Raw genomic sequence first — 26,416 nt, forward strand, 5'->3', positions numbered from 1 at the left:
TTCGTTTAATATTAAAGGAATATTACTTTATTGTGTACATGTACATGTTTGGAAAGATTTATATATCTTAATATTAGTCTTGGATCTATATTTTTTTTTAATATTTTCAGATGACACTAGAAAGAAAATGAGTGTTCCTTGCCATCTCCCTATACTCTTTTCTCTGCTGCTCTATTTGGTAATTTTTTTTGCACTCTTTATGGAAAGATTTAAAGGCATACCATTTTAATTATCAGCATTTTTTCGGAAAATTTTAAAGTCAGTTTTTTTTCTGCACAAAGTGGAGCAAAGCTTTACAAATAATATTTGTTTTTTCTTCACTTTTTCAATTCAAAGTATTCAAGTTTCAGTATTCAAGTAATTAAAGTATCATGAAATAAAGTTAAGCCTGTACAAAGAGAGTTGAGTCTTTGCCACAAACTCAAATTTTCTAATCCCTTTATATTTGTAACCTTATGCAATGGTGTAAAACTTTGATATTTCAAATTTAGATTATTTGATCTAACGGAATTCATAGTTTGAAATATCTACGATCTACGACATTGGGTTGTAAAGATATAGAAATTAGAAAATAAGAATTTGTGGCAAAGACTCAATCCCTTTCGAAAGTTTTAGAACATATTTAATTAGTAATATATTAATTAGAAGATAATTAAAAAAATTCTAAAGTTTTACTAAAGATCTCTATGTGTGTGAGGGGGGGGGAGCAAGACTAAAAATGGAAAAATCATAGAAAATTCATTTTCATATTTCCGACTCTTGACATTTCTATCTTTTTTCTTCTTGTCATCACACTATTTGAAAATTGGAATTGAGACAGGGAGAAATGATTTGAATAATCTATCCCTGGCGAAACGTCTGGATTCAAATATGTCTGGACCGGGGTTTCCAATAAGAATTGTAAATTGTTAAGCAAGGTAATTCAAAAAAATGTAACACTTGCCCTTTGCCGTATTTTTAAATACTGACTTGCGGAATTCCACGTCAAAAAATTTCAGAAAAAATTGCCAGAACTTGTCGATTTTGTATCTTAATAATATTTTTACCTTAACCCAATATTTGTAGAAAAAATAATGTGAAGAATTTATAATGGGTCTTACTAAAGACTCACTTTATAAACCCAATTCAGACAACTTTCTTAAATAATTTTCTTACATTTTAGTGTGAATTAGTATAACCAATTTAAAACTTAATTCATAAAAAAACAATCAATAGTCAAAGAAGACCATAATGTATATATTTAACTAGTGATGTGCATTCAGTCGTTTTTTTACCAATATTTTCTTTCAGGTTCAAAATTTTATATCGTGCAAAATACACATCTTTAAATTATTTATTCTAGACATTTGCTTTTGTTACATAATAAAATTTTTTGACCTTGACAGAAGATATATGCAACAAAAAACTAACCAAAAATCGTTTTTGGATTGTTGTTACAATTCTTTTTAGAATAAACATATTTTAAAGAATAATAAAACTTTAAGACTGTTTTGAATTGTTGGAAGTTTTATTGAATTTATTATGAATTAGAAACGGTTGAAATTAATCATTAAACTTTAGAAAAAGTCTAATATAAAGAAAATATTAAAATTACCAAATAAATATTAGAACTATATGATCCGTGTCCGATTCAAACTAATATTTTTGCACGTCACATTAAATTTAATTTCAAAAAGCAATTTACTCATTTATTGGTTTAACAGTATTTGCTAGATTTGACGTGATGAAACTTATAAAAATAGTTGTTTGATTCCTTGGTTTTTAAGACTGCTGACGTGTTTCTTAATATTAACTTAATACTACTTATTATAAGATGATCTTCATTTGTTTTATACATATGTTAAACATTGTAAGTTTATAGATTTGCAGAACATTTCTTGATTTTCTGAATCGATATCAGTTTTTTGAAAAGAAATAATATAAAAAATGTCTTTTAGTAAAAAAGTAGAAAAAAATTTGATTTTCTGTGAATATGGATTTAATTTTAAACTTTTTACCCCAATGCCCCAATTGGCCCTTATTGGCCCCCTTTCCTTCTACCTCCAATTTTTCACTTGACATTTTTTTCAGGCTGGCTGCAAACTTTTTATTAGTTTAGGCTGAACAGACACAAATATTATTCCATTTATACACACCATCCAATTACATCAGATATATACATAATACTTTATGTTACATACATTATCCATATCCATATCGGATGTTATCTCATATTTAAAATCCATCAAAAATAGCCACCCGGACTAACCAGAGTGAGCAGCATTCGGTTTCTTCTATTTGAAATCAAACATGTTAAACTATACGTGTTTTGGTCTATAATTCAACAATCTTTAAACTTGCGGATTGTTTATTTTATACTTTTTCACTCAAAATGAATATGCCAACAAAAAAGTATTTGAGAAAAAAGGCTACAGAATTATGTTTAATTGGTCAAATTGTGATCGAAAGTCACAGCTTTCTGGAACATTGACAGAACCGTTTTAAATCCACGTGTAGCGTATATCCTATGAAATAGAAAACGTATAGCTCAACAAAAAAAAAAAAAATTAAAGCTTATAACTGTCGATGTAGATACAAGTGACCGTCGATTAAAGGCGGGATATGTCCGATTTACAACGGTACACCTTTTTCTAAACATATCCTAGTTGTTCTGTTTAAAAATTCCATTGTAAGATATATATTTTTAGGGTTTCTGTTTGTGTTCTGGACCCTGTTATAGAGATGATGATTGTCCTAAACTACATATGCAATGCAGGTATAATATGTTTGGAATATTATAATATTGTCCTTTCTATATTGGGGTTCTTTTAAACATGTTTGATTAGTTAGGAGCTGACTTGTTTTAAATGATTGGTTTCACATTTTAACTCTTTGTAAAATATGTTATTTTACTAAATCAACATGTTTAATTCCAGTGAATATATTCTTGAAAATGTTTTGATTATTGAGAAATATAACTAGATTACTTAGAAACAGCATTACATATGTTTCTGAAATTAGAGAGTGAATAATGAATATATACAAAAAGAATATATTTTAATTTATTTATCTACACCCTGTTGCAGCCCGAGCAGGCGCAAAACAAAAATACACAGGAAGATTTTGATGAGCAAAAGCAATTTAAAGTGAATATGGTATATTTATTTTGATGATAAGGGATAAGTTTTTTTTTCTAAACCTGCCTATTTATGCAATTATTTTATTGTAGAATTGTTTTCACAATTGTCGTCGTTATTTAATAATTAAAAAAAACTAACGCTCAAAACGTATCCATCCAAATAGACGATTTTGAACGTTGACTTTGCGGCTTGCGCTCAGTAATTATACATCGTAGAATCGTTTCATATGTCTCTAATGAATCCTAAAGAATTTGTCCACAATACTAGACTACATACTCAGCTCAACTACCATACATAGCCGGTCGCTCCCTTGAACAATCAAAACTTAAATACAAAAGTCGTCTTCATTTTATATTGTATTGTATATGTGCAATCAGTAGTGTTCCAATTTTGAAATGTTAGCAATATTGCACATTAACCTCCAAACTTTAAACTAGATTCAGTATTATACAATATATACACAATTTCTCAAACAATTTTGTTAAAGGGACAGACCGGCAATGTAAGATAGTTGAACTGAATATGCAGTGTTGCGGACAAAGTCTTTAGGATTCATTTGAGACATATAAAACTTTTGGATACGTTTTAAGAATTGTTTTTTTAATAGTAAATAACAACAACAAAGAATGTAAACAAAATTCTACAGTTAAACTAATTAGTTGTTTAGGAACAGGTTGAGAAAATAAAAATTAATCTTATCATCGGAAATAAGTAATCTTGTTCAATTATTAGTTTCTATTTTCTCATTATTCACAAATATTTTCTGCAGATTTTCTGGAATTATTATTGAAAAGACGACATTTGAAGAGTTTGTAGAAATCTGTGAATATATTCATAGAAAATAAGAAATTCAATATAATGATGAAAACGAGACGGTTGATTCTAGCATTTATTCATTGACAAATTTCTTTTGAGAAATATGTTCCTCACCACCTAATTAGTTTAATGTAGAATTTTTGCTTTATTTTTCATCGTCGTTATTAAATATTTCAAAAACCCCCATTCTGAAAACGTACCCGGACCCAAATTCATGATTTTGAACGTCGACTATGCACTTAAACTCTGTAATTTTACATCGTGGAAAAGTTTAATATGTCTTCAATGAATCCTAAATAATTTGTCCACAACACTGCATACTCAGTTAGTTTAGCTACCTTACATAGCCGGTCTGTCCCTTTAATACTAAGAATTTCAATAGAACATAACTGTACGAAAAGAAAGTTTGCTGGTCGGAGCCCGCATTTTTTAATGAGATAGACTTAACTTTAACTAAAACTTTTGAAATTATAAATATTGTTTGATTGTTCAGCACTACTCAACTATTACGTTTTTAGGATTTATCAAATCATCTGATCATTTTATGCTGTATAACCTACAAACCAAGCCAATTTTTGCTTTTGCATTTATTATTCTTGGATGTACACTTTAGATTTTTTTTCTCAATGTGAATTTGTTCAGAAATTTTTTTGCTTCTAAATATTGTGGTTTTGGCTATTTTTGGGTTTTGATATTTTTAGTTTAAGATCTTTTCGACTTTGAAACTGCATCTTTTCTTTTTCGTAAACTGTATCTTTTTTTTTCGTAAACTGCATCTTTTCTGTTTCGTAAACTGCATCTTTTCTATTTTGCAAAATGTATCTTTTATATTTTGTAAACTGTATCTTTTTCCTATTTTGTAAAATGTATCTTTTCTACTTTGTAAACTGTATCTTTTCTATTTTGTAATTTGTAAAATGTATCTTTTCTATTTTGTAAAATGTATCTTTTCTATTTTGTAAACTGTATCTTTTCTATTTTGTGAAATGTATCTTTTCTATAATTTTGTATAAAATGTATCTTTTCAATTTTGTAAAATATATCTGTTCTATTTTGTAAAATGTATATTTTCTATTTCGTAAAATGTATCTTCAATCTGAGCATAAACCCCTCTTCGTAATAGAGTTAGTAGGAGAATAAACTAGTTTATCATCTTATTCTACCTTTATCAGCGTAATCTTGTATAATTTGCAATGTACGTTGTACTTTGTACATTATACTTTGTACATTGTATTTTGTACATTGTATTTTATACATTGTATTTTGTACATTGTATTTTGTACATAGTATTTTATACATTGTATTTTGTACATTGTATTTTGTACATTGTATTTTGTACATTGTATTTTGTACATAACATCAGACAGTTAAGTAAGGAATGTCTCTTATTCACCGTCTTGTCTGTGCAAAGCAAAGCATGTATGTAAAATTATATGGTAGGGCGGGTCGGGTCGATTCTTTCTCCATTATACCCATACTCCTTGCTTATAACTCAACATTTACATGATTTGTAATTTTTGAACTCCCTTTCAGGCTGACAGGGACTGAAAAAATTCATACCGAGAGATTCAATAAATTCCCCTCTAATATATATTCTATTCTCTATGTATATTTCACACAAAAAAATGGTTTATTGATGTAGGGTTGATTCTAATCATTATTATATCAGAAAGTAAGCTAGTTTTATATCTACTATTCTTTTCAGTTTAATCTTTTGTTTTGTTTTTTCTTTTCTTATATTTTTGTTATCTGCTAAATGTTCAGAATAAATGGAAGTGCTGGCGGAGTGTGTGAGTGCTCTGATGGTTGGATATCCTGGAAGTGGGAGTGCCATCCTGCTGCAGCACTTGGGGATCCCTGTGTCACTTCCACTCAGTGTCAAGCTAAGGTATCCGTGCCACTGTCGTTATAGAGAAGAACATGAATTGAAATATAATTTCAAAGAAATAAATAATTATTTCACTTTATATATTTAATAGTAAAATGTATAAATACCTTGTATTGACATCTTTATTTTAAAAATTTCTTATTTTTTACATTTTTTATTATCGATTTTGATGGTTATGATATCGTTAAGTCTGACGAGGGTCAACCCAGGCAGAAATATATTCTCAATAAAATGTGAATCTAAAATCTACTTTATTTACTCTATAGAGGTTATGTCCATCATCATCACCAAATTTTAAATGAATTTCTTATTAGTTGAATGATGATGACACCAAAATACTTTTTGGATTTATAACTTCTGAAAGAGGGGGGAGGGGCAGCTTGGTATAAGAGACAANGTATTAGGAAAACTGTATATACTCGATGAGTATCTGCACTATAACCTCTTTCTATATTTGCCCGTTAAAAATAGAATAGTGCAATCTGATTTCTTTTAGAGGCAGTTTATCCACACAAAATCGATTTTAACCGGAAAAACGTCTGCTAAGAAAATCTGTCTAGATCAAGGATGCAAAATAAAAATGTCTGGAAAAATCAAAGAAATTGCCACAAACTCAAATTTTCTAATTCTTTTATCTTTGCAACCTGATGGTGCAAACCTTTGATATTACAAACTTCGATTATTTGAACATGAATTATGAATATGATTCATGGTTTAAAATATTTTAAGTTCACGATATTGGGCTGCAAAGATACTGATTTTAAATCTGAGTTTGTGGCAAAAAATCAATTTCTTGTTGATAAAAACAGCCAATCTCACATATATGAAAACATAGCAAGAGCGTATGAAATGTCGTCTTGAAATTTATTTACAAATTTATATCAGCTTCATCATTGGTTAGCACAAAAAGAAACCTGCTGAAATGTTCGCGGCTTCAAAAGGTTGAATATTAGTTATGAAAATATATCTAAATATCATTGTAAGAGTCATAAGTTTTTTACAATTCTTTATTTTTAATTCAAGGTAAATTAATAGTCCTGAAATATTAAGGACAACAATTGATATATTAAACTCGTTTTTATGCAGCATTTGATCTTAAATATGTTGAGAATACGACATTTAAAAAAAATCTTGCTATGTATTCATATATCTGGGATTCACTGAATATTTTTAGAATGAGAAAAGTATGTGTAACCCTATCAACAGTCGGTGCAGTTGTGAGAGAGGCCACACTCCTACCAGAGCCACGCCCACTGTATCCCTAGGGGAGGAGCAGATGGAACATGAAGAGGTTCCGAATCTGATCTGTATACAGGATAAGGTTCATTTATCCATTTTAGTTAATCTACAGGGTTGCCACATAGATTGAGACTATAACGACTACAGGGTTACCACATAGGATGAGACTATAATGCCTACAGGGTTGCCACATAGGATGAGACTATAATGCCTACAGGGTTACCACAAAGGATGAGACTATAACGACTAGAGGGTTACCACATAGGATTAGACTATAATGCCTACAGGGTTACCACATAGGATTAGACTATAATGCCTACAGGGTTACCACATAGGATTAGATTATAATGCCTATAGGGTTACCACATAGGATGAGACTTTAACGACTACAGAGTTACCACATAGGATTAGACTATAATGCCTACAGGGTTACCACATAGGATGAGACTATAACGACTACAGGGTTACCACAAAGGATGAGACTATAACGACTACAGGGTTACCACATAGGATGAGACTATAACGACTAGAGGGTTACCACATAGGATGAGTCTATACTGCCTACAGGGTTACCACATAGAATGAGACTATAAAGACTACAGGGTTACCACAAAGGATGAGACTATAACGACTAGAGCGTTACCACATAGGATGAGACTATAATGACTACAGGATTACCAAATAGGATGAGACTATAATGACAACCTGAGATTCTATGCTAAACTGCAGTACTCTCACCGAATAAATAGTGGGTTTTAGCGGAAAGTGACATATTCGTCTTTAAAGTTTAATTCTAATTGAGATTATCAATATTTTCGTAAATCTTTTCAAACTATAAAAAAATTGAGCCTTTGCCACAAATTTTATATATTTTTTCAACCTGATGTGTTAAATCGTTGATATTTTAAACTCTGAAAATCAGAGTTTGTGCAAAAACTCAATTTCTTTGTTCTGAAATTTGATTGATTAACTGATTATTTAACGTGTAAGTACAAGATGAAGGATGTCTGGGTCTGGTTTATGATTTGTTATGATCAACTTCTTCCATAAAACTAAACTTTTCCTCTCATCTCATTATTTCTTTTATGGCAGAAATATGTCTTCTTACAATTCTTTACTGCCTTTAATCTGCTTTTTGTTGATTCATTTTTGTTTCCGCGTTTTTTCATCTTCTTTCTTCTTATTGTCTTTTTTCTTTTCCGTTCTTATTCTCATTTTTCTTTATCTTTCTCTTCTTTTCCGTTCTTTTTCTTATTTTTCTCTTCTTTTCCGTTCTTATTCTCATTTTTCTTTATCTTTCTCTTCTTTTCCGTTCGTATTCTCATTTTTCTCTTCCTTTCTGTTCTTTTTCTCATTTTTCTTTATTTTTCTCTTCTTTTCCGTTCTTATTCTCATTTTTATTTATCTTTCTCTACTTTTCCGCTCTTATTATCATTTTTCTTTATCTTTCTCTACTTTTCCGTTCTTATTCTCATTTATCTTAATCTTTCTCTTCTTTTCCGTTCTTATTCTCGTTTTTCTTTATTTTTCTCTTCTTTTCCGTTCTTATTCTCATTTATCTTTATCTTTCTCTTCTTTTCCGTTCTTATTCTCATTTTTCTTTATTTTTCTCTTCTTTTTCGTTCTTATTCTCATTTTTCTTTATTTTTCTCTTCTTTTTCGTTCTTATTCTCATTTTTCATCATCTTTCTCTCCTTTTCCGTTCTTATTCTCATTTATCTTTATCTTTCTCTTCTTTTCCGTTCTTATTCTCATTTTTCTTTATTTTTCTATTCTTTCTTTTATTTCTTTTTTACCATTTACCATTTTATTTATTCCTTTTTTTACCATTTTCCATTTTATCCTATGCTTCCCAATTCATTTTTCTTTATGATCAGTATCCGCAAACAAAGAAATTCAGTCTTTGCCACAAACTTTGATCATCTATAACTTTTGTCGATGACATTAGATTTGTATGAATTAAGTTGTATAAAATAGTCTATTTTGAAATATCGAAGGTTAGTGCAATCTGGTTGCAAAGATATAGGGATTAGGAAACTTTAGGATATTCAACTTATTGTAATAATATTTAGGTGTATACAACTGAATCATTTGACGCTGTCCCTATTTTTATAGAGGATAAAAAACTAGCAAGGTAAAACTCAAACTTTAATTTCAATCAAATAATTTTAATTTTACTGCAGATCTCGAAGCTTCTGAAGTTTAAAGAATTATTAATTTTGTTTGCATTGTTTGGAAAACTTTGAGAAATACAAAAATTAAAGTTTTTAAATTGTGTTCAAAAATATCAAATTCATTATTTTTAAAACATAGAACTCATAAAAACACTTTTTGGGATGGACACATTCTCAGATTAAGAAATTATTTCCACATAAGTTTATTAATTACAAAATTTAATTGAGAAATGGAATTACAATTTACAAGAGAGTGTTTCGAAAATACTATTATTGCTTCTATTCTATAATTCTTAAGAAAGAATTAGACATTACAAAGGAATGGAGTCTATGACACAAACTCAAATTTTCTAATCCCTATATCTTTGCAACCTTATTATGTGAATCTATTAATATATTAAATCTAAATTTTTTGATCTATCAGAATTCAAGGTTTAATATAGCGACAACTGATTGCAAAGATATGGGGATTAGAAAATCAAAGTTTGTGACAAAACACTCAATTCCTTTGATTCTTGATAATGCTATGTAATACATTCCCTTTATTTTTTCATTTTAACACTTCATTTTTAATAAAGAAAAATTGTCTGTTTTTTAATCTTAATTAATGGGACTCTTTAAGATGAAATGAATTATGTTGATATACCAAATTTAACGCATTCATTTTGCATAAAAATGTTATTTTCTTCAATGTTTCCATAATTAAAACGCATGCTATTATACTTTTTATTTTTGCAAATTAAAGCAAAAACGTTTTTTAAAACTTTTCTTAAAAAGATGGGAGTCATTTAAAGAATAGACTTTTTATTTGATTTTATAAATGTGAATTCTAATGTACGTTCCGATACTCCTGACCAAATATAGTATAATATACACTTAGTATGCATAATCCCTGGATTTCTAGCAGTTAAAATACATAAAATATGACGCTTCTCGACCATACCTTGAAACATATATGAATATATAATTCGAGGATATGTAGTTATTCACAACTCAAGGTTATTGGCCTCCATAATATCTAAAGGACCTTAACACGTGTTTTAAACCCCTTTATCTTTGCAACCTGTTGGTGTAAACCTTGGATATTTCAAACTTTGACTATTTGATCTATCAGAATTCATAGTTTGAAATGTCAATGACGAACGACTTCAAGTCGCGAAGATATAGGGGTTTGAATGAGGCCTCATGTTAAACATGCAATGATGCAATCAATTCTTCTTTTTGTACGTTGTACTTTGTCACCGTTTTTATTCACCCCCCCCCCTCCTTAACAAACCAGGGTTGTACTTTGTCACCGTTTTTATTCACCCCCCCCCCTCCTTAACAAACCAGGGTTGAACTATTTTAAACAAAAGAAAAATCTTGATTACTCATGTCATCATGACAAAATTTTTGTTTTAAATGGTTTTGATTCTTTAATAACTTTATCGTGTATAGAATTAAATGTTCATTTTTATTTAGACCGAGGCACCCTCCAACCCACGATGCTATTCATAAAGCCGTCACTCAGGTCTGTAATATTAGAAACGCAAACAAAAATTGATGAAAAATGCAAGAAAAAAACTTAATAAAAAGGTTAATGAGCCCCAGCAAAAAAATGTATGAGTTTAAAAATAGTTTGAGAGAACAATTGACATTATAAAAATCAAAAGAGAAAGCAAAAAAGCCAATACAAAAGGCAAAAGTTCATTTTGGAATAATTCGATTTAAGAAAGGGGAATGATAATCATGAAACGAGTTGGAAGTAAACCAAAATAGAATAAGTAAAACAAAAACATAAACAATAATTAAAAAAATAAGTCAAGAGAAAATCCGGAGAGAGGAAACTGAAAAAAAAAGGTTTAGAGAGATTTAAAATAAAAGTCGGAAAAAGATTTAATTTTTATATTTTGATTGATCAGGCGGTTAGTAACAATCGCAGGGTCTTTTTCGGAGATACCGTTGTTCTACTTGGACTTATTCTTCTTGGACTCGGGGTAGCAGGTATAGACATTAGACATCCAAGGATTGAAAGGGGTTGGGGGGGTTGATTGAATTAGAGATCAGTTTGTTGGTTGGTTATTTGGATAGTTATGGTTGATAGGTTGTCTTGAAGGTTGATTATTTGGATGGTTATGGATGATAGGTTGTCTTGAAGGTTGGTTATTTGGATGGTTATGGTTTATCGGTTGTCTTGAAGGTTGATTATTTGGATGGTTATGGTTGATAATTTGTCTTGAAGGTTGGTTATTTGGATGGTTATGGTTTATAGGTTGTCTTGAAGGTTGATTATTTGGATGGTTATGGTTGATAGGTTGTCTTGAAGGTTGATTATTTGGATGGTTATGGTTGATAGGTTGTCTTGAAGGTTGATTATTTGGCTGATAGTTGTTTAGCAAGATATTAAGTTTGGTAAGTTTGGTTGGATTATTAATGGATTACCTGGTTTCTCAATAGGTCGATTTTTAAAAGTTTGTTTTTTGTTATTTTTGTTTGTTTGATTGATTGATTGGTTAAATCATTGAATGGTTGATATTTTAACTAATTATTTGAGGTGTGTTTAATTGTTTCTTTAGTAGCTAGTTTTTTGTTATTGTTTGTTTGGTCAGTTGGTTGGTTTTTTACGGGGTCAATTTATATTTTGAGTGTTGACCGGAAGTTATGTTTTTCCTGGGTTAGTCTGACTGGTTGATTGATTGGTTGATTAAAAACAAATTAAAACGTAATTTTTTCTTTAGGAATAGCAACAGCCTTGTACTTCAAAACCGTTCAAGAGAAGAGAATGTCACAGGTCTAGTACAGAGTGTCCCAATAAACATGATAATTGAGTACAGGGAGTCCCGATAAACATGAAAACTGGGTACAGGGTGTCCCAACAAACATGAAAACTGGAACAGGGTGTCCCAATAAACATGAAAACTGGGTACAGGGTGTCCCAATAAACATGAAAACTGGGTACAGGGTGTCCCGATAAACATGAAAACTGGGTACAGGGTGTCCCAAAAAACATGAAAACTGGAACAGGGTGTCCCAATAAACATGAAAACTGGGTACAGGGTGTCCCAAAAAACATAAAAACTTTGTACAGTGTGTCCCAATAAACATAAAAATTGGGTACAGGGTGTTCCAATAAATATGAAAACTGGGTACAGGGTGTCCCAGCAAACATGAAAACTGGGTACAGGGTGTCTAAATAAACATGAAAACTGGGTACAGGGTGTCCCAATAAATATGAAAACTGGGTACAGGGTGTCTCAATAAACATGAAAACTAGGTACAGGGTGTCCCAATACACATGAAAACTGCGCACAGGGTGTCCCAATAAACATGGAAACTGAGTGACGATTTCAAAATCGTCCTTATTTTTTGTTTATTTAGTATTTAATGGTTCGTACATAGATATTTATTTATCATCTGGTTTGTCTGCTAAAGTTCAGAATTTGTTTGTTTATGTTTTAATTGTATACTGTTGACCTATAATTATAATAATAACAAACGATCAACCATTATTCCATAAAAATTAAGGCCGAAATAAATAACCGCCAAAGGACGGAAATTAATTTTCAGTTGATAAATGACACAAGCACAGTTTGGAATGTATCAACCTGGGGAGAGCTTGATGGGCCCATGACACTGTTACCACATAACATAACCGAAGAAAATACCTATATTCAAACAAAATCCAATTTTTCCTCTTCAATGCAGTTTAAATAAAATATACACTATAGCAGACGTAACATTTTGTTATGAATTTCGAAATAAGGTATTATATTGTTGATTCTAAGTAAAGACAATTTCTAAGTTTTCACTCAATTTTCGTGATAACTGGGACACCCTGTATAAAATGTAAATAGCTCAAATCAAGCTTGCCAGTCGGCAATTAAGTTTGCAAAAAGTAAGTTATAAGAAACTTTTACAAAAAGTTTTCTTGATATGATAGAACTTTCATCAAAGTAGTTATTTGAATAGGTAAAATTCTCGATTTTTCTTAATAGATGTACGAGGCCCCCCAAAAATATATTCATTTATATAAAACAAATATTTCCAGTTTGCGAGAATATTAAAGTATCTACATATCTATATTTATAAAGTTGTAATCTCTGTTTCTATTTTCGTTTGTTATTTGTGCGATCATGACCCAGAAACTCCTGAACCGATTTGCCTTAAATTGTAATTGTGGAACTCATAAGAGCCACGGGAATGTTCTTAGCTTGGTTCTTAGTTAAGTGGGTCAACTTTTATTTTGAAAATTTAGTTACCCGATATTGATCAAGTGAGGGTAAACGGCGGTAGTATAACTATGAGTAACCTTGGCACCGCCGCGCTGGCCTTCAAAGTTTTTTAGCGTAAAAATACAAATTTTATCCTGCAAATAAATATTCATATAACCAAGAATGAAGATATCATAATAATTAATTTACAGTGAGAGCCAAAAAACTGATGATTAGGAATACGATATTAATGCAATCTTAAAGACTCAATATAATTCCTTTGTTCTAGGCTGCTGTAAGATCTCTGCTAAACCTGATCCAGGAGAACGAAGGAATGAAAAGAAATTACACCTCTGAGAGTTTAAAAACCCAGAATACAGATATAGAATCAGGCATTTCACCATTTTATCATAAACACGAGTATAAGTTACAGTCAAAATAAAGTAACTAGAATAAAATCTTTTTTTTCAATAATTTTTTTAACAATTTTATTTTTTATTAAAATTTTTTTAGCAAAATATATTTTCAATCATATAATCCTTTTCTTGAGGAGTTATTGAAAAGAACCAACATTTTTTGAATTTCTGAAATGTTTTGAACTTCTAAAATGTCTTGAATATCTAAAATGTTTTGAATTTCTAAAGCGCTTTCAATTTTCAAAATGTTTTGAATTTTTAAAATGTTTTAAATTTCTAAAACGTTCTGAATTTCTGAAATATTTTGAATTTCTAAAATATTTTGAATTTCTAAAATGTTTTGAATTTCTAAAATGTTTTGAATTTCTAAAATGTTTTGAATAACTAAAATGTTTAGAATTTCTAAAATATTTGGAATTTCTCTAATGTTTAGAATTGCTAAAATATTTAGAATTTCTAAAATGTTTTGAATGTTTTTCTAGAAAAATAACCGAATTAAATTTTTTTATTTTAACTGTGCATCTAATCAAAAGTTTTAGAGTTCTAGCACTAATGTTTTGAAGTTATTCTTATCTTTTATTTGCATTGATTCTCATAAAGTTCAATGCACTAAATATACTTTGTATCTTGTGGTTTTAAATAAGATAAATCAAAGAGTTTATATTTTCCTAATTAATACATGAAACTTTCTAATAAAAAAGAATCCAAAGTTTGACCTTCTAACTTTTCTTTAGAAAGAAGCTTATATCAGTTTTAGTTTGATATAAGATGACAGGTTTATTGTATAAGTATAATATTGACCCTAGGCTTTCTAATATTGAGCTAAACAATTTTTAGTCAATATAAAGTGTTTTATGAAACGGTTTCCGTAGTTCATAAAATCTTGGGGTTTAGATTAAAAAAGGACTATTTTCGTTTCAATTTGGACCTGGGAAAACTTCTGTTTAGTTTGAAAAAGTTTAAAAAACAATTATTTTTAAAAACCTTCAATTTCTGTAATTGTCTTGCATTTAAATGATAGTTTTCTGATTTAACTCTAAAAGAAACAAATAATTTCAGAAATGTCCGAACACTTTTTTGAACATCTTAAAACGGTTTAAAAAAATGCTGATTGTTTGCAGCAGAGGAAAAAGAGAGGAAGGAAAGGAACATTCTAGAGAATCTGGAGAATAATAGATTCGAGGATTCCTTCAATCCTGCAATAGGTTACAATAAAATAATACACATCAGACAATTCTAAAAACTAGCAATTTTATTTAAAAGTTTGGTTCAGAATTTAACATGTCTTCATGGTAGATATAAAGATGAATTTGTCTAATACAAAAAAGTTCCTAGAACATTTTTTATGGGAATTCTAAGGATAAATCAAATTGGTAGTTCCCCAATCATATTTTTTAGAATTTGGTAGAAATCAATAATATTTTTTTTGAATTTGGTAGTTCAGATAATACTATTTTTAAGAATTTGATAGTTAACCAATAATTTTTTTAGAATTTGGTAGTTTACCAATAATTTTCTTAGAATTTGGTAGTTTACCAATAAAACTTTTAGAATTTTGTAGTTAATCAATAATATTTTTTATAATTTGGTAGCTTACCTATAATATTTTCTAGAATTTGGTAGCTTACCTAGTCTACCTAGCAAGATAACTCTACAACCGCTTGAGGGAGAAGGAATTATTAAGTAAGATGACTGTTAGATTTTGATTTCCTATAGAATTTGATTTCCTATAGAATTTACACTGATTTTACATAATTTATTTAAATGGTGTTCTACAGTTGAGAGAAAAGATCGTCTTTAATCTTTAAAAGAAATATTTGATGACAAAATAATTGTATGAAAATTGAAAAAAAAGATTCAATACAACTATTAAGTCATCTATTTATGAAAAAAGTCAAAAGTTTTCCTTAAAACAGAATTATGTTTAGATTTCCATCCCCTCACATGTCCCACGCTACCCTTCCTCCAATCAAAGGAAAGAAGAAAAACAAAGACGACTTTGAGGAGAAGATAAATCCAACCAAACCAAATAATTTTGAAAGTTTGCAACTTTCCCCGAAGTCTCGGTACCCGGTAGAGTATAGAGACCCTAAATCTCTCCCTTGTAACGGGTTTGAGAGTAATTTCGTTGAGGTTGGACCCAAGAAGGTTGAGGGAGAAGAGGATCTCTCCAAGCTACCAATGCAAACTCTAAGCTTTAAAAACTTGGAAAATATTACATATCAACGGAATACTCCAGGTAAAAAATTAAATAAAAGGTGAAGGTCCACAAAATTTATTTTTCTTTATCCTCAGAATAATTTTTTACTAGTTACACTTTTTTTAGAATTCTCAAAATCGGCAGCTTCGTTTCCAGATGAAAACAAGTTTTTTGAAGAAGCTCCCCCGAGCTACGCGGATCTACTCAAATAAAAGGAAACTCTAAAACAAATGTTTTTTCACTATAAAATATAAAAAAGATTTTAGTAACATGTTAAAGAAATGTTATCAAAAACTGAATGACAAATGGTACCAGAAAAAAGGAGGATTCGCTACCATACATATTTTAGTTTATGAACGATAGTTAGGAAATGTACTTAATGAACAGCATCATAAAAATGAAAAAATAACATAATGTTCCAAATTTATTTATTGATTATTCTTCACCTTTTGAATAATTGCGAACCCCTTCTTTAATGCTGACATTTTATCTTCAAGATTTAGGTTAAAAAATTGAAAAATGTTTAGAGAAAAAAGAGGTCACAAGTTGTACATATTCTTGGGGCACTTTGTACATATTGTATATTTTCAATGATAATTTATCAGGTAGTTTTAGAAACAATTTAATAGATATGTAAATGGTTATATTTTCAAAAAATGTTAAGTAGAAGAATGAAGTGAATTCTAAATTTAGGATTAGGATTAGGATTAATGTTTTGATTCCTGGAACAATATATATCCCTAACTAAGAAATTCTAACTAACTGTTTTAGAATAAAATAATAAGCGGTAAAAAACATGATGAAAATCTAAAATGACTATACTGAAGAATACTTATATTCAAGATTAAACTTGTAATCATATAAAAAAATTTGAAAACTAAAGCGATCTATTCTTGCCACTTTGATATTACCTTTATGATTAAAGTTTTAATTCCTTTAGAGAGTAAAAATTAAGAATTCAATTGACTATATATCTTTACAAAAAGATTAGATATGCAAATAATGCTCCAAAATTAGCTCATATACCTAAATATGCAAAAAATATCTACATGAGTAATTTGTTTTTAACATGTATATATTAATTGTCAATAAATTTTTGTTCTGCCATAATAAAGATAAATGATTAAATTTGTTTGAAAAGAATATATGCTTATTGAAATAATCTCCCTCCTTTACTCTAGAAATATGTCAGAAAAAGAAATAATCGTCCTCCTTTACTCTAGAAATATGTCAGAAAAAGAAATAATCGTCCACCTTTACTCTAGAAATATGCCAGAAAAAGGTAAATCAGAAGTCAGAAATTTTCTGAACCAAGCATTGATCTCCATTCATCTTATCAAGACCTACGAGTTAATTCGATTACTCTCTTAGATATCCCCCATGGTGGTCATACCTTGCCGATTTGGAATCAAGCATTTATCTTCAAATTAAAAATGCCCAAATGGAACATCGAGTTCAAGCGTTCAAGAAAAATAAATAATTATTTGCTCAACATCTAGTTCTTTTGTTTAAATTGTAGAAAAATAATTGCTGTCACTTAACTTTATATCTAGCCCCAGAGTTCCAGGAAATAAATTATTATGTTAGATCTTCCGAGTATGGACGCTTTTAGAATGCGACATATATCGGTTTAATGTCATCTTTCTTCATGTATAAATAAGGAGATATATCAGAATCATCATGAAAATATTATCAATCATTATTAATAATGTTTTTTTCTATGTATACTTCATTATAAAACGATGAAATTTATTTTAAGATCTTTTTTAGATTAAGAGTTTTTTGTAGGTTATTACCTTGTCAATGCTGTATTTAATTCTTTATTAAAAGCCTACCACTGATCCGGAAAGGAATTTAGTCTTTCCCACAAAATCAAATTTTTGAATCCCTCTATCTTTGGAACCCGGTGAGTTTGTGGTGAGAACTCGATTCCTTTCAGTGAGTAACGAGAATACAGAGAATACAGAGAATACAGAGAATACAGAGAATACAGAGAATACAGAGAATAAATCAACATTGTCTCATTTAGAAGTTAATTTTGTCAAAATAGATTGATGGATTTAATAGAATGAATATCGGTGCATGCTAGCATGAGATATAATTTATAAACCTTGATTTGAGGGCATACTGTAGATGTTGAAGTTTGGATGTGTGGCTAAATAATCTCAAATTCACTTTAAGAATTCAATCGTTTTCTTCTTTAAAAAAAAAATAGTATCCTAATACATTGATTGCTATTTCTATTTATTTAATAATTTTATTTTCCTCTTTAAACTTTTTATCTATTTTCCAGTTTGTGTCCAAATCAATTCCACATGTTTAGGTGAGTAAGGGTGCCTCCCCCCCCCAACCTGTAGAGTAGCACGTGCACCCCTATAGGTACCCCCCCCCCAGGGGGCAACATTTATGAAATGATTTTATCTGAAAGAAATATTTTGTAAGGATCGAATGATTTTTCAAGAAAAGAACTCCCAAAATTTTTAAACACTATTTCTTTGAAACCTGATGGTATAAACCTTTAATATTTATGTGGTGAAAACTAAGGCTTTTTGGTCTAACAGAATTCATAGTTTGAAATATCAAAAATTTCCGACATTGGGTTGCACGAATATACATACTTCATAGGTATTATAATTTGAAGTTTGTGGCAAAAAACTCATTTTTTTGCACCTCTGATAAAGAGATATTGTTCTAAACAAAGCAAAGCATAATTGTATGAAAGATACAAGGTTCTTAAATATAGATAAAAAACGAATCAATACTTTTGTCAAAAAAGGGGTTTTTAAGGGAGGACACAAAATCTTCTAGGAGGTGCACAAAAATATTTCGGGGCTTTAACACGCGCAAAAAATGCACCCCCCCCCCCTTCACTGAAACTGTTATACGCCCTTGCCACCTGTATAACCATGGTTAATTTCTATAATGATTTCATAAGACTGGAGAAATCCCAATAAAGGAAGACGACATATATTTCAATCAATTAATCTTGTAATTATTATGAGAAATGCTCATCATTTTTGTTAGCCATTACATTATTTGAGATATATCAGCATGGCTCTATTATTTGTTTATCTTTGTGTTAGCAGTTATATTGATCTCAGATATATCAGCAGTTATATTGATTTCAGATAAATCAGCAGTTATATTGATTTAAGATAAATCAGCAGTTACATTGATCTCAGATAAATCAGCCGTTACATTGATCTCAGATAAATAAGCAGTTATATTGATCTCAGATAAATCAGCAGCTATATTGATTTCAGATATATCAGCAGTTATATTGATTTCAGATAAATCAGCAGCTATATTGATCACAGATAAATCAGCAGTAATATTGATCTCAGATAAATCAGCAGTTATAATTGATTTCAGATATATCAGCAGTTATATTGATTTCAGATAAATCAGCAGCTATATTGATCACAGATAAATCAGCAGTAATATTGATCTCAGATAAATCAGCAGTTATAAAGATCTCAGATAAATCAGCAGTAATATTGATCTCAGATATGTCAGCAGTAATAATGATCTCAGATAAATCAGCAGTAATATTGATCTCAAATATATCAGCATGCTCTATTATTCTTTGATCTTTGTGTTAGCAAGTATATTGATCTCAGATAAATCAGCAGTTACATTGAGCTCAAATAAATCAGCAGTTATATTGATCTCCAGATAAATCAGCAATTACATTGATCTCAGAAATATCAGCAGTTACATTGATCTCAGAAATATCAGCAGTTACATTGATCTCAGATGTACCAGATTGAACACTTTACTCCTTGATCTTTGTGTTAGCAGTTACATTAATCTCAGATATGTCAGCATGCTCCATTTGTTCCACAATAAAAAGAACAGCTTCCGCGACTGTTTCAGGTTCTAAACATGAAAACTTATCATCAAAAGATCTTGTTTTGTATAAAATAGAAGTTTTGCTTACTGATGCATTCATCAAAGTTTCCTGGAATCCAGTCTGGTACTGAACCACCGTCTCCGGATCTAAAATCAAAGATCATAGATCAGTTTAATGGGACATGCAGTTCCTTCTTTCAGTTTATGATTTTTTAGGTTATTTATTTTTGCATTGAATATTGTGGTTCATTTCCTCAAGTCGAGTGTAGTGGTTTAAATTGAAAGATATTTAAATATTTTTGGACGAATTTTCTATCAAAGGTTGAGGTTTTTGAAAACCACGTATTTTAATCAATTCAATTGATTTAAATGTTTTCTCTCATCTAATGTTGGTAAATCTTTAAACTATTAAACAAAAGGGAAATGAAGAAAACTGGTACGAATCAATTTAAATTAATATTGTCAATTCAAAGTTAAAAGCTCCGAACTGGAAACTTTTGAAAGTGTGGAATGAATTGAGCTCATTCTCTCCTCAAGAACAGATTGTATGAAATCTCAATCATCAAAAGTTCTTGCAACAAATCTTTGATATTTTATATTATGAATTCTATTAGATCCAAAAGGCTAAATTTTAATTATCAAAGGTTTACACCAGCAAGGTTCAAAGATATAGGGATAAGAAAAGTTTTTTGGTAAGACATCAGTTAATTCATACAATAGATGCAAGAAAAGGAAATGGAGTAAACTCGCGCCTAAGATCCCTGATCGGAACATCAAATATTTTAAAAAAAAGTGCGGTAACTAGCTTACTCAACAGCATGGGTGTATCCCGGGGTAGCCACGCCTCCAGGCCTAACCAGGCTTACACTTACTCCAGACCCAGCTATCTAGACAAAAACATTTTTTTTTTGATTTGATCTTATTTTATATAATTTAACCCGGAACTTCGGAGAAATCAAACGAATTTTAAAAATGTCGTCTTGACAATTTTTCAAATGGGTTTTATGCACGCGTGGCCTAAATCTCAGTATTTGTAAAAATAAAAATAAATAGTCATGAACAGTTTTAAAGAGCTCCATATAATTATTCAATTAAAACACTAAATATATGAAGTATTCCGATATCAATAGGTTAAAAAACGATAATTTAATTATTCCTGCGATGTCTACAAAGGTTAGATTGTAGCAAATTGAATCCAAGTTTTTTCGACTTTTAAAGGTCCCAAAAAATCTAAGAAGTTTAGGAATTTTTAAAATGGTTTAAACATTTCATCCTTGCAATTTATATATGTGATAAAAATTTGAATTCGTAGTTTAAAAAAGCAAAACTTTAAAATCAAAATTTGAGTCTTATAGTCGTCTTTTTATTATACAGTTTTATGGGTTCAACTGTATAATGTTTTTTTACCTCTTGTATGAGTGCTCCTACTAACCCCTCTACCATATGTTTTGTTCCTAAATTATCAATTTTTTTAATTTTTAATCCTTAAATCTTTCAAATGCCCTGAACCGTTCCAAAATAAAACTAAATGTTTAGCTGTATTCCCATCGTTCCAAAACTGGAATGCCTCGTAAGGATTCCTGATTTAAAAAGGCAGTTTAGCTTGATTTCTCCCTCTAATAGGAAGTTAAGCCGAAACCTCCTTGTTACACTTCTGTTATAATGCATTTAGTCTACTTTGAAGCAGAATATAATCCCTCAAAGAGGAAGGAAAAGTCTAGTTCTAAGACAGCGAGGTCCATCCAGAGTTCTTTAAATAGGAAGTTGTCGGAAAACGGTCCTGGTTCCAGGCTTAGGAACGCACTTCTCCTTCCTTATATAGGAATAATAATTGCTCAAAGCAGACTAAATGCGTCATAAGAGAAGTATGAAAAGGAGGTTTTGGCTCAACTTCATATTAGAGGGAGAAATCATACTAAACTGCCTTTTTAAATCAGGAATCTAAACAAGTATATGTATAATACCTGAATGAACTGCAAGATAAGGTGTTGGTACTACGCCAGCTTTGCTCGACATAAAGATGATCTGGTAAAAATATCTTAATTTTTCACTAATTATTAATTTTAAAAATTTGACTTTTACCTTTCCTCTTTTTTTCTCCAGCATTGAGGGAAGAATCTCCCTGGTTAGATTTAATGTTCCCCAGACATTAACACTGCACCCAGCAATTCAAGTTGGGCTTTGGATAAATATTCATGGAAAACTCTAATTATCTAATCCATGTCTTTGCAACCCGAAATACAAACTTTGATATTTCAAACGATAAATTCTATTAGGAGAATTAGTTAAAATGCAATATCCGGTTTTGAAGATATTTGGATTTGAAAACTAGAGTTTCTGAGACAAGGTGCAAAAATAAAATAACAAAACATATTCTTGAATTATTCCTGATCATTTTCTCCCATTCTTCAGGATTTCCTTCTGCAAACTGTTCAACACATTTATTCATGTAAATATAGACAAAATAATTGTTTGAGAAAATTTGCTTTTCAAATTAAAAACACAGGAGGGTTGCAGTATCGAACCTGCGAACTCTGATTTTCTGATTTTGCAATCCAATGAAAGATTATAGATAATTCAAACTTTAAAACCTGTTAGATATAAAATAATCCAAGTTAGAAATATCAAAGGTTTACTGCAGCTGGTTGCAACTATATATGGATTAGAAAATTCCAGTTTGAGGAAAAGAGTCAATTACTTTTCCCTTTTACTTGACTGATTGATTGATGGATTGATGATGCGCATGCGTTGTAACCTTGTGGAGAGGCGCAACATACGCGGCATTGTTTATAAGAACAGTCGGGGTACCCAGATCGTCTTCGATTCTCTGTTTGCAAGCCCTGAAGTAAATTAATAAAGATTGACAAGTAAAATCGCTTAGTTTAGAATAAATAATTTTTAATAATATCACAATATTTCCTTGTAAACTGATTTGAAATACATTCTGAAGGTAATAAAACTAAAAAATCTTGTCTATAGATTACCTGACTGCATTTCTATCAGTTATATCACACTGTAAGGCCAATGCGACTCCTCCGGCCTGCAGTAAATTAAAGAATGAATCATGTTTAAATATTAAATGGATTTGGTATGTATATTATCTCAATCCAATGTTTCTAAAAAGATTTGATTTAAATCGTCATCTCCAGACCAATCTTCATCAATATATCTCCACCGTCCGTGGAGGGTTGGTTTGTATTAATATTTTTTCGAAACATTTAATACAATTGATCCCTTTTAACCTTATAGTTCCTTTCTTTTAAATGTATTGTTTCAAATGATGAAACTTAAGAGACGACCCATGGGGTTTTTTTACTCTGTCAAATCATCAAATTTACAATGAAACTCATAAAATTAAGTTTACTTATTAAATACATTGCATGCAATAGTTGTGTCTCATGTTAATTCGACAATCAAAAATTGTAAGTTGAGTCCACAACTGTTTTCAAACTCCACAATTGTATCCCACTGTACTGTACTACAACAAAGATATTTTTAAGGCAGAATAGACAAAATCTAACCCTTATATTTAACGATTCCCACACAGACAGCTACAATGGTATGCGATTATATCAATACAATGAAGGCAACTTTTTTATTTTAGCTTTATTGTTTAGAAGCTTTTTTTCGAATTTCATGTTTACAAGTAATCAAAGAGAAGCTTTTTAATCGACAGCTTCTCTTTGCTTTTACATTTATGTGTATTCATACTGTTAAAAGCTTGATATAAATCAAATTTGAAATCAAAAGTCGTCTTCTTTGTATTGATATTATCGCTTACCACTGTATGAAAGATGGCCTTTGATTTTTACCTTACTAACTCATTTTTTGTATCCCAGTATACATATTCTTTGGTCTTCTCATGGATTTTTGAGTAATAGCTTATACAAACTTTGCATCACAGTGTCCATGGGTCGTTTTCAAAGCCTTATTTTATATCAAAACCTTAACCTGAGTTATCTCTTCTTGAACCTGTGTCAGCTGTGCCAAGCCTCTAGCCAACAGTGCAACATGCCAACCCTGAAAACATAAATCTATACTCTGTAAAACTTCAATGTGCATCTCACTGTATAAACATTGTTTTCCATGAATTTTATAACAACAAATATCTCGTGTAAATTGTCCTTATTGGCAAAAAAGGGTTTCACTCTCGATTGCAGATAGAAAAACTTGGGTTCGGAAATTAATTTCGATATATTTTTATATCCTCATCAGTCCTACAGAAAATTATTACATAGTTAAATAAAAAAATTATAACTACAGAATAAGTAAATAAAACCTGGTAAAAAATTATGGAAAAATAAAAATAAAAATTTGTTTTGTAAGAATTTTGGTTAAACTTAAAGAATGGTGGTATTAATAAAACTAAATGAAATGAATACGAGAAGAGGGAGGTTGGAAATAGGTTGACCGTTAGGTATGAAAAATTACGAAATTTGGGGATGAAACAAATATCTCTTCTTTATCACAGCAGAGGCCGAATTTAAAAACCACGTCTCTGAACCGCCAAAAATCGGTTCCAATTGAGTGCCGGCTCAAATCTCGAAACACGGAATTTCAAGTGGAACCAACCATGTTTGAGCCGGCTCTCAAATTTGAGACGAGGCTCAAATTCTTTAAATTCGGGGTCATATCTTAAATCCCATGAGATAAAATATCCTGCAGTTTGAGCCAAAGGTGGTGCAATTTAATCAGTGTAAACAATTAAAACACCACATTAAGAAAAAATCATTTGGGTTTGTTCATCTATATTTGATGAGGTAAATTGCATCAAGTAAGCCTGCTTGAAGACGGGGGGGGGGCTGCGTACACCATAAGCTTCCCCCCCCCGCCTCCACCTCGCCGGTACACCTTAGTCAATTTTATTTTTTGTTAAGCACTTTATGATTTTAAACTATACCTTAGCTGCAAGTTGCTTTGAAATATGCCTCCCTGTAATGTCAATAATATCAGATAGTTTTTCTTATCTCATTCAATAATTTCAAAACAGCAAAAATTAGTCTGCTAGATTTAATTCCAAGGATTTTTTATGTTTTAAACAATTGATATTTTCCTATTCCATAGCTTGCTCCGCTTACCACAGCGACCTCTCCAACCATTTTATTTTAGAATATTTTCTTAAAATATTAGATAATATTTATTGAATATTTCATAATGACGAGACAATGAATCGATTCACCATTTTAAGAAATATTAGAAATTACAAAAAACAACTATTTAATTGTTTTTAAAATCTTAGTTTCCCTCTTGAAAGATAATCCTGTATACAATTACACAATACAATTAAAATACATACAATATATCATATTAAAATAACACATGAATATTTTGTGTCTAACTGCTTTGTTTTATATAAATGTTATAGTTTTAAACTTTTCAGTTGTTTGATTACACAATTGTGTTCATATCACATTAGTAAAACAAATTGACTTTAATCAAATATCAAGTACAATAACTGTCGCATTCAGCGTCCAGCGGTCATATATTTGCATAAAGCTTAGAAAAAGATAAAGGTGTCACATAAAATATGATTATTTTTATACATAAAATATAATATCAAATTGGACCGCAGCTTTCTCTATAAAAAATAGTAATTTCAAATAAAAAAATACAATTTTATTATATAACTCGAGATAAATACTAAGGGTGGGACCATCCAAGTCAAACAATTTTCGAAATAAAAAAAAAACAAGAAATTGGATATTTACTGATTTGAGGTGCAAATTTAGATTTCCATATCAATATGTTTCAAAAAATTAAATAATTCAGAATATTTTTTCAAAGTTTAAATGAACATTATTTTACTGCGGTATTTTTTTAAAGTTTCATATTGTCCCAGGATTATAATAAAATAAAAATTAATCAAAAGTAAAATAAAACAGTGTTTTAAAAGGTCTTTTATGGTCGGCTTCACAATAAGACCAATACAAGAAAATACATATTTTCTTCAATATATCTCACAAGATGCTCAGATTATAGATCACACAAACACTTTATCTTTAATCTAAGCAGCATCACATGTTACTGGATGAGAAGATACTAAACTGGAAAATTGAATTGTTATATTTAAATATGCGTACTGCGTAGAAAATCAGATCTCATGGATGTTGTTTATTGAAAGGGATGCGTCTTAAGAAGCAGTTGAAGGAAATACAATCTCTAAGCCTGGAATACAGTGAATACAATCTCTAAGCCTGGAATACAGTTAATACAATCTCTAAGCCTGGAATACAATGAATACAATCTCCAAGCCAGGAATACAGTGAATAAAATCTCTAAGCCTGGAATACAATAAATACAATCTCTAAGCTTGGAATACAGTGAATACAATCTCTAAGCCTGGAATACAGTAAATACAATCTCTGAGCTTGGAATACAGTGAATACAATCTCTAAGCCCATGGAATACATTGAATACAATCTCTAAGCCTGGAATACATTGAATACAATCTCCAAGCTTGGAATACATTGAATACAATCTCTAAGCCTGGAATACATTTAATACAATCTCCAAGCCTGGAAA

At 30.1% G+C, this 26,416-nt stretch overlaps 2 protein-coding genes across 2 annotated transcripts; one reads left to right on the forward strand and one right to left on the reverse strand.

Moving 5' to 3' along the window:
- The first annotated feature begins 114 nt into the window (after positions 1–114).
- Positions 115–16,457, forward strand: LOC111708619 (uncharacterized). The gene is made up of 13 exons (XM_023482054.1): positions 115–178; positions 2,688–2,755; positions 5,700–5,823; positions 6,998–7,144; positions 9,135–9,196; positions 10,698–10,746; positions 11,138–11,219; positions 11,954–12,006; positions 13,716–13,818; positions 14,964–15,047; positions 15,456–15,525; positions 15,771–16,081; positions 16,169–16,457. Exons 1-13 carry the CDS (start codon positions 128–130, stop codon positions 16,252–16,254), a joined length of 1,290 nt encoding a protein of 429 aa, XP_023337822.1. The 5' UTR covers positions 115–127; the 3' UTR covers positions 16,255–16,457.
- Positions 16,458–18,993: 2,536 nt separating this feature from the next.
- On the reverse strand, positions 18,994–25,030 carry LOC111708620 (uncharacterized oxidoreductase SERP2049). The gene is made up of 12 exons (XM_023482055.1): positions 24,948–25,030; positions 24,795–24,826; positions 23,846–23,914; positions 22,879–22,934; positions 22,650–22,734; positions 22,282–22,322; positions 21,977–22,049; positions 21,859–21,919; positions 21,302–21,348; positions 20,705–20,781; positions 19,983–20,041; positions 18,994–19,921 (listed from the first exon to the last, which is right to left on the reverse strand). The coding sequence occupies exons 1-12, from the start codon at positions 24,991–24,993 to the stop codon at positions 19,818–19,820; spliced, it is 750 nt and encodes a 249-aa protein (XP_023337823.1). The 5' UTR covers positions 24,994–25,030; the 3' UTR covers positions 18,994–19,817.
- Positions 25,031–26,416: the final 1,386 nt, after the last annotated feature.

The sequence above is a fragment of the Eurytemora carolleeae genome, unplaced genomic scaffold (genome assembly GCF_000591075.1).
Source record: "Eurytemora carolleeae unplaced genomic scaffold, Eaff_2.0 scaffold877, whole genome shotgun sequence".
NCBI lineage: Eukaryota > Metazoa > Arthropoda > Copepoda > Calanoida > Temoridae > Eurytemora > Eurytemora carolleeae.